Source organism: Fragaria vesca, linkage group LG1 (genome assembly GCF_000184155.1).
Source record: "Fragaria vesca subsp. vesca linkage group LG1, FraVesHawaii_1.0, whole genome shotgun sequence".
Lineage (NCBI taxonomy): Eukaryota > Viridiplantae > Streptophyta > Magnoliopsida > Rosales > Rosaceae > Fragaria > Fragaria vesca.
This window is the reverse complement of record NC_020491.1, coordinates 13,575,188-13,585,898: the sequence shown is the minus strand read 5'-3', so window position 1 is coordinate 13,585,898 and position 10,711 is coordinate 13,575,188. Positions and strand designations below refer to the sequence as shown.

At 37.0% G+C, this 10,711-nt stretch overlaps 2 protein-coding genes across 2 annotated transcripts; one reads left to right on the top strand and one right to left on the bottom strand.

Annotated features, from left to right (window-relative positions):
• The first annotated feature begins 1,640 nt into the window (after positions 1 to 1,640).
• On the top strand, positions 1,641 to 5,661 carry LOC101298458. The gene is made up of 4 exons (XM_004288160.1): positions 1,641 to 2,234; positions 2,337 to 2,410; positions 2,512 to 2,929; positions 5,153 to 5,661. The coding sequence occupies exons 1-4, from the start codon at positions 2,121 to 2,123 to the stop codon at positions 5,423 to 5,425; spliced, it is 879 nt and encodes a 292-aa protein (XP_004288208.1). The 5' UTR covers positions 1,641 to 2,120; the 3' UTR covers positions 5,426 to 5,661.
• A 559-nt stretch (positions 5,662 to 6,220) lies between these two features.
• LOC101298164 (annexin D2-like) lies at positions 6,221 to 9,117 on the bottom strand. Its single transcript, XM_004288159.1, has 5 exons — positions 9,009 to 9,117; positions 7,710 to 7,855; positions 7,384 to 7,602; positions 6,897 to 7,109; positions 6,221 to 6,764 (listed from the first exon to the last, which is right to left on the bottom strand). Exons 1-5 carry the CDS (start codon positions 9,082 to 9,084, stop codon positions 6,468 to 6,470), a joined length of 951 nt encoding a protein of 316 aa, XP_004288207.1. The 5' UTR covers positions 9,085 to 9,117; the 3' UTR covers positions 6,221 to 6,467.
• Positions 9,118 to 10,711: the final 1,594 nt, after the last annotated feature.

Below are 10,711 nucleotides of genomic sequence, written 5' to 3'. Positions count from 1 at the left end.
ATTTTGAAATTTTGTTCAATCGTGATTGATTTCGAGAGTACAAAGATATACGTGATGAAGAAAAAAGAATAGGGACACAACTGATGAGTGACTTAAAGTTCAAGGTAGCACTGAATTTAATCCAAAAAATAATATGTTGTTACCCACATTTTTATGTTTTAACATAGAATTATCGAGACACAATTTGAATGAACCAAGATAGTGAAGATGCCCGTAAAGTTGAAAATTAGGTTAGAACTACCACTGTACCAATGCATCTAAGAGCAACTCCAATGAAGTGGTTATTTTACCTTTGTCAAATTCAAATTTGATTTTTGACATGACAAGGTTATTTGTGACAAACTTCCCCTCCAATGAAAATGTCAAATAAATTCATTTGTTATTTATTTTATTTTATTAAAGTAGTACTTTTATCTTATCTTTCTTCTCTCCTTCTACAACTCTTCTGGTACTTCATCAGTTTGTCTCTTCTCCACTTCTCAGACGAAGCCACTAGACCTCTTCTTTCTCAGACAAAGTCATTCTCCACTACCAGAACTAATCCATGCCAAACAAAGGCTTTATATCTACCAGTCGTCCTCTATAATTGAATTCTTTGTTATTTTATCTTTCTTTCCATGAACTCTTCTTCTCTGATTTCTTTTCCTTTCAAAAAAGTCATCCCTTCGCCTATCTTCCTCTCTTCTATTTCCTCCATCTCTGCCTAGATCTTCTTCTTATCTTTTGTAAAAATCTTCATGCCTATATTCTAATATCAGACAACCCACAAAAATTAGAAGTCAAGAAAAACATATTCAAAATCTGCCATGAGAGATTTTGGGTATGTGTAAGAAGGAGAGAAGACAGAAGGGAATAGAAGAGAGTTGATTAAACAATCAAGAAAAATAATTTGCCAACTTCTTGAGCACGGTCAAGTTTGACAATGTGAAGAGAGTTGTCAAATCCACGTCAGATTTGACACAACCGTTGGAGTAAATTTTCCAGCCATTTCTTTCTGTTGAGACTCCACCCTATCATTTGACGACTCGTTGGAGTTGCTCTAAGTAAACTAGATTTGATAAAGATTTAAACCAAGTCCATACAGAAATCGATTAGCTTGGACTTGATCTCCATTAATCTACCTCTATGCTCTAAATTGAGCTAATCTGTTTCCGTATGTGATCAAGTTCGATTATCGAGAGATTCTTAGGTGCGGCACACGCACCCCGTCATCCATACGACCGACCACTGAGTAACATACACATGTCATTTCTTTTCTGAGGTGGACATGGCTGGAAGGAAGAAGAAGAAAGAGAAGTCGGAGGTGATCTCTGATCAAACAAAACCCAGCCGATCAAACAAAACTCATGCCTCTCTCTATCCTTCGGAAAAACCCAGGCTCTCCCTATCCCATCCTCCACCTCAATCCCACCCCTCAAAGCGTCACCCCCAATCCCTCACGGTAACCCACCCTCAAACAAATCCCTCACGCTTAAGCTCATAGTAACTAGGCCGGGGTCGGGTAGAAAGATCAGTTTCGGGCTACGGCGAAGGGAGGAGGGGTTGAGGGAAGGGAAGGCGGGCGGCGGGTCGAGGGGCTTTCGCCGGTTGGTTTCGAGGGTGGGAGTGAATGAGCGGTGGTTGAAGGAGGAGAAGACCTTGAGAGAAAGATCGATGGCGGGGACGATGTCACGATGGTGGGGGGAGGGGGATTCAGACTGAGGTAGAGGATGAGAAGGTGAGAGAACGTGGGTTTTGATCGGAGAACAGGAGACTCCGATTTGCTTTTTTGTAGTGGTGATGTGGACAAAAAATTAATATGTGTCTGTCAATGACTGGACAGTCGTATTAGTGACGTGGTGCGAGTGCCGCACCTAAGAATCTCTCTCGATTATCTCCGGTGGTGTCGTATTCCATACCGTATAATATCGCTTCCACGTGTACACGTTACAGTCACAGATCCTTCACTTCTCCTGGTTTCGAAAATGACATCATGTCATGGTATTTCGTACCTTTCCACTATTTATTATTATTTTCAAATTTCAAAACCAAACAAACCATATCTCTCTCTTTCAAAAACCCAAGACAAAAAAAACTCAGATACTAAAACAGAGAGAGCGGTATAGACATCAGCAACAACAATGGCCACTCCAGTGAGAAAGCCCCGCCGCGACACCGCTGACATGCTTACGTGGCAAGAGGTCCCCCGCTCTGACTCTCCCGCCACCGCCCCCTCCAAACATCGCTCTCACCAGGTTAAATTTTACTTCTTTACCCCCTCATACTCCAACTAACCAACTATCACGGTGATTGAGTTTATCAAAGTAGCTAACTGAGCTGCGGATTGGATTTTACAGCCGTCGGATGGGATCAGCAAGGTGCTCCACGGCGGTCAGATCACCGAGGAAGAAGCTCAGAGCCTGAACAAAAAGTAAGATCCGGTTTCTAATTTTAGATCCGGCAGTGCACATTTCTTCATTTTATTTTCCGATTTTAGCCTTCTTCTCAGATCCGTGTTTTTGGTTCACACAGGAAGCCCTGTTCCGGTTACAAGCTGAAGGAGATATCCGGCAGCGGCATATTCGCTGGCGAAGGCAATGCGGAGCCGGAACAACCAGGTCGGGTTTACCAGCAGGCGGTCAACGGGATCAGTCAAATCTCGTTCAGCGTTGACGAGCACGTGACCCCGAAGAAGCCGACGAGTATTCCGGAGGTGGCCAAGCAGAGGGAGTTGTGTGGGACTTTGCAATCGGAATTGGATTCCAAGACTCAGAAGGGGATTTCAAAAGCGAAGAACAAGGAGCTTAGTGGAAATGACATCTTTGGCCCTCCCCCAGAGATTGTTCCCCGATCGGTTAATGCTGTTGGTACCCATGACTATAATAAGCAGGGTAAAGATTCCGGGGAGCCAGCGCCCAGAAATCTTCGAACTTCTGTCAAAGTTTCCAATGTGAGCGAGTTTTTTTGGTCTCTTTGTGTAGGTTTAAGTATGATAATTTGGTCAGTTTGGGAATATAAATTGTTCTGGATTATAACTTGGGATAATTAGAATCATCTGTATTCGAATTAGTGATACATAGGGTACATTATTTAGTTAGCTAACCAAAATGTGCACAATTTATGTTAATATAACTCAAAACAACAATGTACCTGCCTATATGTCCATACTCAGATAGTTAAGATATAATGCACTTAGAGCATCTTTAGCAATGCTAGCCATTTTTAAGTTAAATTTTAGTCAAATTAGCTAAAATGTCATTTTGGCTAGCCGCTTTAGAAATATAGCTGCATTAATGCTCTCTATTTTAGTTAGTATTACATCAACATTATTCTTCAAATAGAAATTAAATAGTTTAAATATATTTATATATCACATAAAATATCTTACAAGGAATGTATTAAATTATAGCTAGCCTCATCTGAGTCATCTCGCTAGCTAAATATAGCTAACGAGATAGCTAAAAGTCATAATAGCTTAAGTTTGGCTAGTCTGCTAGAGCTCCTAAACATTCAAAAAAGCTAAACACGCTCTCTAAAATAGCTAAGGAGTTAAAGCAGAGAGTCTGTTAAAGATGCTCTTAAGATTATACTAGTTAGAGGGCCAAAAAGAATCTTAAAACCTGGTTTTAATGCAAAATTTATGAGCTAGGTAGTGTTCTTGTGTCAAAAAAATCTTGCATTTGATGTAATCAAAATTATAACTAGAATATCATCCATTAGATCTATTAACAACTAACGGTTGAGATTGGTCATAAAACTAAATCTTTTTTCTTTTCTTTTCTTTTTCTTTAATTCAAATTATGAAATCTATCTAAATAAAAATTGATGATTACTATTCTCCGTTTAGAATATAATTAAGAGGAAATAATTTGTTTCCTATTGAAACTTATGTACTAGAGAGGAAATAAAACAAATTAAGTCTCAAATATCACATTAGAAAATTGACTGTAGTCGAAAGTGGCATCTAGTGCACCTTAGATGTACTTATTTCAACCTCTTGTTTTTTTTTATCAAAAGCTTCTTGTTTTTTTTATAAAAAGCTTCTTGTTGTTCATAGCACAAGATGATATGAGTACTCCCATACATAATCTGATCATAAGTTTTCCAACGTGTTGTGGCAGACATCATCTGTATAATTTTTTTTTCTTTGAAGAAGAAGAGGTAGATGATGATGGTACTCTCTAGGAAATGAGTTTCATGACTTCATCTGATATTTATTTTTTCCTTTTTTATCTAGTAAATGAGTTTCAATAGGAAGAGAAATTTTTCAGTGCTACGGGAGGACCACGTGGCAATCTGACGTAGTCCTACTTTCCAATCAAATTTAGACATGTGGATTTTCTTCATGAAAAATTATTTCAGCTATTTTGTTAAAGACCATTTTGGGTTTTATGTTGTTTTTTAAATACTAAACCCTAATCCCTAGACCCTAAACCCTAGACCCTTAAACCCTATACCCTAAACCCTAATCTCTAAACCCTAAACCCTAGGTTGAACTTGCTAAATACCCATGAATGTCATTTCACAAAAAATAGAAAATATTAGTTTACATTTTAGTTGTAAAAAATCCACGTGTCTAAATTTGATTGGAATGTAGGACCACGTCAGATTGCCACATGGTCCTCCCGTAGCACTTAAAAATTTCTCCAATAGGAAACCATTAATTTCCTATTAATTGTATTCCAAAATTAGAGTAGGTAATCATCAATTTTCATTATGTTTTTAATAGATAGATTTCCTTAATTGATTTAAATAAAAAGAAAAGAAAAGAAAAAAAAATTTAGTTTTATGACTAATTTCAACCGTTAGTTGTTAATAGATCTAATGGTTGATATTTTGGTTATAATTTTGATTTTATTCTTGTATGTCACGGATCCGCCCCCATAATGCACTTAAGATTATACTAGTTAGAGGGCCAAAAAGAATCTTAAAACCTGGTTTTAATGCAAAACTATGAGCTAGGTAGTGTTCTTGTGTCAAAAAAGTCTTGCATTTGATGTTGTGATATGAGATGTCATGTTGTGAGATTGAACTCAAACAGTAAATTGGGAATCTGCTGCTTCATATTAATGTGCCCTGGCATATCATACTAAACGGATAATGCTGAAGTATCTCAAAAGATATTTTTTTTCCTCTATAACTTGACATTAAACATTTCTTTACATTGACACAGCCTGCTGGTGGTCAGAGTAAAATCTTGTTCACTGAGGACCCTGTTGTCAAGACTTCCAAGAAAATTCATAACCAGAAGTTTGCAGAGCTGACAGGCAATGACATATTTAAGGGAGATGTTTCTCCGGGATCTGCTGAAAAGCCCCTGAGCACAGCTAAGCTGAGAGAAATGAGTGGCAGCAACATTTTTGCTGATGGAAAGGCGGCATCAAGAGACTATCTCGGTGGTGTTCGCAAGCCCCCTGGCGGCGAGAGCAGCATATCATTGGTTTAAGCTGTCATAATCTCTAACTGGTCACTTTCTGTCATTTCAAATAAAGTTGATCTCAGTGTGAACTCTGTTTTGACATGTAAAACCCTTGCATACCCTTGTGATGATCAGCATCCTGAGTTTTGAAACGGTAGTAGTGATATATTTATAGACGAGTAGTGCAAAACTTGTAGTCAGAAAAACATGAGGTTTGGCTAATTGGGTTATTTTTAGTTATTACAAGTTTCTTTATCAGTTTCAAGTATGTGTTTACTAATTACTTCTTTTTTTTTTTACTGTAGTGTTTACTAATTACTTGTTCATGGACCAATCTTTATAAACTATGCCAGCAGTTAATTGTTCAGATCTTTATTTTTGGTGTGGTATGAATCAGGTGGATAAGCCATAGTTTGAACACTAGATTGTTAGATTCTGCATTTGACATAAAATGAAAATGAATCTAGCACTTCATATTTGCCGTCCATGTCCCTTTGCTGTAAAAGCGAATCTATCAGTTTATACAAAGACTGCAATTAGAGGAATATAGGATTTCTGTGGGTGAGAAAACTCGAATCATTCTACTGGAATAGCTTAGAGATTCTTTTCTTGGTCTGATGGATAAACTCGTAGTAGTATTTAGTTTCTATCTTTTCATGATGTTCTCTTCACCATTGATGCTGCCTGGTTGAAGCCAAAACTTGGACCTCTGGAGCTATGTTGCTCTCGGATGAGCAACGACGTATGAATTCAAGAGATTTTGTTAGCTTACAGACTGTTCAACTGTTCAATATTATTTTCTGTAGTAAGATTATTATTTTCTGAAAGAAAAAGAGGAGAATTGAAAATTAACATATAGAACTCCAAGCAACTCCATAAACAACACCAACTCAGATACATAATCTTACTGTAGCCCGACTAGCAAGATAAATAGTATAGAGTCCACACAACCATATAAAAGATGAATTCAAGCAAAGACTAGCTCAGTCCAAAAAAAGAAGCAAAGACCAGCCATGGCAAATAACATGAACTGTCTTCATAATTATTATTCTGGGAATAGGAACGACGCTCAACAGTCTCCCTGTCCAAGCAGTGCCAGAAGAAACTTCTCATAGTCACCAGAAGTGTCCTTCTCAATTGCGCGGTCCAAAGGAACACTGTTTCTGCGCTGGTATTCTTCTTTAATGCGATGCAGGTCGACCTCTGCCCTGGTGGTGATGACTCTAGTAAGGGCACCTTCATCTGTTCCGAGCTTGTTGATACACAGACGCAGAAGCTTCTCAAAGTATTTCTCAGGGAAGGTCAATAGTTTGGCAGTTGCTCTCAGTAATTTGAGGAATTCATCATCTTGATCAGCCTTCAAATCCTGGATATTAGATACCACATTAACAGTTTCAATAGCAGCAAGATATCATCAAATCAAATGAAGAGCGAGTATACATCCTGGCATTTCAAATTATTTGCATGACCATATGTATCAGAGGGAGATGTTTATTACCTTGGTAATGGCATTTCCAAACTCATTGTTGTACTGATTGAAAGTAGCATTCAGCTGTGCCTTACTCCTGGTAGTGAAGATCCTGATGAGTTCCTCATCATTGTAGTGTTTGTCCTTGATTTTCTCATGAAGTATCTTAGCCTCTCTTTTTGCCACTGTAACATTGACTTCATCTCCTTCATATCGGAAAGCACTCACAAGAGGCACCAAAAGCTGTAACAGAGTCAAAGTTAAGTCATACATATTGATTAACTGATGAAACAATGCATAAACATCAATCAAGGAAAGGAGGGAAAAAAAAAAAAAAAATCTAGGCCAGAAGGTCAGTGTCTAAGATTAAGGTGCAGAATATCTGGAAGGATAATAATTGAATTTATAATCAAGAACATGTTTGAATAATATGGACACTTAGATATATATCAATCTACCAACTAGCCACGTCAGAGCACATCAAATGATTAATCATTTTGGAGTTTCAAGGTTGTACCTTACGGAAGTCTCCAGATGTATGAAATGCAACATCCTCTTCAAGGGATTTCTTGAATTTAGCATGGTAAGCCTGCTTTACTTGGAGCAGTTCATATGAAGACCTAGAACAAGCTATTTCCATGAGAACCCAATTGCTTGAAGTGAACCTCTTTGTAGCCTCATTAGCCAAAACTGCATCCCGCTCAGAAGGATGCAGTGTCCACAGCATCACAGCGCGCTGGTGCGCAACAAAATAAGAAAAACCAAGCATACAAATCAGTGCACTTGAAACTAGAAAAGGCTGCTTTACCTCTATCTAAATGAATAGAGTAATCAAAATATAACCTCAAAATCACTTGAGAGTTCTTTATCCAGTGACTTGAGAAGATCCTCCCCATAAGTTTCAGCATAAGTCTGCTGAATTAATCTTCTCTGATCAGCATTCCTATGAGCCAATATGGAAGTGATCAGTGCCTCATTTGTGCCCCATCCTACATACAAATTACAAAAGTTAGCTTGTGATGTTCTGTTCAGGAATAGAAGACCATAAAATCAATAGACACATGCAGCTATTAGAAAAAGTCAGCTCCTTTTCATTTCACCTCCTCTCCAACTGCTATTAGAAAAATCTTTGAATCTCTTGAGACTCAAGGGTCTAGCCACTCACTATTACTTTTATAAAGTGAAACTTATTATCTTGATTGAGAATACAAGTGTCCATAATTGTGTCAATAGTTTATGACTTTCCTGCTTACAGCGGTTAAACCACCTCAGCTACCACAATCAGATATAGGAACCAATGAAAGATTCAAGGAAGGTGGTCAACATGTGAACAATGAGCAAGGAAACTAGTATAGTTTTGAGCGGATTACTAGGAAAAAGTCATACAGAGGTATAGTGGTTTAGCACTAAGGCCTTGCTTTCGCCATAAATCTAATAACCACTATTGTTTAAATATATGCTAAAGAAGGTTCCAGTCAATAGTGAGCCTCACTTATCACTCCACAGGATAATTGTCAAAGAGATCTAGATCCAACACTTTTATCCAACAATAACGATAACAGTGAAACTGAAAGAATAAGCTAACACATCCATCGTGAATTCGTGATCATCATGATCAAACATACTGAACTTTACAATGTTTGCAACCCCATTACATTTAAAACCCAGAAACACAAAATCACAACTCACAAAGCAGATCAAGCTTTAGATTATCAAAATCGTCCATATCAGATTGTAACAAAACATTTCAAACACCAGCTTCCAAACCACAAACTGGTTCCACAAGATAACTTATAAAATAAAATCCAGATCTGAAGTTCTAAACTTTGATCCACCAAAAAGGATCATTGCCAAGAACATTGAGAGAGAGAAAAAGAAAAAAACTATATGAATCATGATCATATTATCATTGACATTGTAAGTTTTATAAACATGGCAATCCCAATAACACATAGAACAAAAAATCACATGGAAGCAAAAAAAAAACACCAAGAAAACAGCTAGAAGCATCAAAGTTAAGATGATCGATCAAGCATATCAGATCAAAACAGAGACATGACCAAATCAATCAAAACAATAACAGCCAGAACAAGATCAGGGTATGTATTTAAAGTGACTGCATTTTGGTGTTAAGTAAAAGACCTTCAAAAGCCTTCCTAAGCTGCTCAGAGTCTTCAGCAGGAGATGGAACGCAAGCTGGTACTTTAAGAGTCGCCATTTTTTTTCTCAGTGTCTGTAACAAGAAGACTGGTGGTGCAAAGAGAGACCGGGGGGGTTTGGGTTTTATAGGACCGAAACAGGAAATTTACTAATTACCGCCTGTAAAAAAAGGGGGATGATTTTGGACAGGACAAAAATGAGAGTTGGTGTTGACAGGCTGAGTTAGGGATGGCAATGGGTAGGGTAGGGTATGGGGATCAAAATACCGTACCCATACCCTTTTATATTTCTCATCCCCGTACCCGTCCCCGTACCCGTAATTAGATAATGGGGATTCCCCGTACCCGTATCCTTTGGGGATTACATTTCCATACCCGTACCCGTATCCGTTAACAATTATGTATTAAATAATTTTTTTTTAAAAATATGAAATACAATTATATAAAAGTATGAAATTAAAATCAAATACCAAAATAAATAAGGTTTCATTCCAATAAAAATAAAATACAAGTCTTGGTTAAAACAGAACAATACTAGTAAATTTCATTAAGAGAATAATAATATATAATAAAAAGGAAGGTCCATTAAATGTTTATTAAGAGAGTCACAAATTTTTTTACATAAATATTTATTTATAAATTATATATAAATATATATAATAATAAATTATATAATTATATATAATATTATTTTCATCTTTAATGGGTGGGGATGGGGACGAATATCAAAATACCATACCCGCCCCGTACCCGATTTAAGAATCTGAATACTGGGAATCCCCATCCCCGTTACCCGTTTATACCCGTATATCTTCCCCGTTAGGGTCGAATACCCGTGGGTACCCTACCCGCTGGGGATTATTGCCATCCCTAGTCAATACATGCAAAACTACAAAAGTGAGGTATATTATTCACAATACACTGAAGGCTCTACATAGAGAGACGAAAAAGATAGTGAAAATTTAAAATTTTATACCTCATAGGTCTTCTACGTGGTTTCAAAGTACTCATGTAATTCTATGTGAAATGTATCATATGTATATAAGGCTTGATGGCCTAGCCTCCCTTTAGGTTTCCAGCCAACAAAAAAATAAAATAAAAAGTTTAAAGTAAACTTTTAAGAATTATTAACGGTTCAACACTAACATTTTCACTTTAACTTACTAAAACTCCCAATAGATCAATATTTATTTAAGGTTTTCATTTCAAATATAGTACATAATATAGAAAACAAACATCTCTTAAAGTTTGGTTTAAAATTTCCTTGTTTTTCTTCAAATTTCCGTCAATTTTCTCATTTTTTTTACTACAATCGATATTTCCCCGAAATTTCCGTCGAAATTTCCATATTTTGGAGGGTCGAAATTTCCGTAATCACCGAAATTTTCTTCCTTGGGAGAAACTGAAACAAAATACCTGGTCATGAGAATCTAAGATTCACCATCACAAATACCTAACTTTTGACTCAATTTGTCATCCCATGCCAGTACATTTGAAGCCTGGTTTTGATTTATTGTCTTCTATGATTATTCAACTTAAGATGTCGATCACTCGAATATTAGCTTAAGTTGAATTTAAGATTTTTGATAAGAGCATATATACTTTTTGAGAGACAGTACGTAATGTGCCAAAGGACTTGGCCTTACCCTGGAAACTGCATGGCATATAAAAGTCAAGCTCTTCAAG

What these genes read in the sequence shown, in the direction of transcription:
- LOC101298458 (XM_004288160.1), top strand. Translation starts at nt 2,121, where the DNA reads ATGGCCACTCCAGTGAGAAAGCCCCGCCGCGACACCGCTGACATGCTT. An exon ending in CCAAACATCGCTCTCACCAG is followed by an intron (nt 2,235 to 2,336) that starts GTTAAATTTTAC and finishes TGGATTTTACAG; the next exon opens with CCGTCGGATGGGATCAGCAA. An exon ending in GCTCAGAGCCTGAACAAAAA is followed by an intron (nt 2,411 to 2,511) that starts GTAAGATCCGGT and finishes TGGTTCACACAG; the next exon opens with GAAGCCCTGTTCCGGTTACA.
- LOC101298164 (XM_004288159.1), bottom strand. Translation starts at nt 9,084, where the DNA reads ATGGCGACTCTTAAAGTACCAGCTTGCGTTCCATCTCCTGCTGAAGAC. An exon ending in GCTTAGGAAGGCTTTTGAAG is followed by an intron (nt 7,856 to 9,008) that starts GTCTTTTACTTA and finishes ATTTGTATGTAG; the next exon opens with GATGGGGCACAAATGAGGCA. An exon ending in TTGGAAATGCCATTACCAAG is followed by an intron (nt 6,765 to 6,896) that starts GTAATAAACATC and finishes TCTAATATCCAG; the next exon opens with GATTTGAAGGCTGATCAAGA.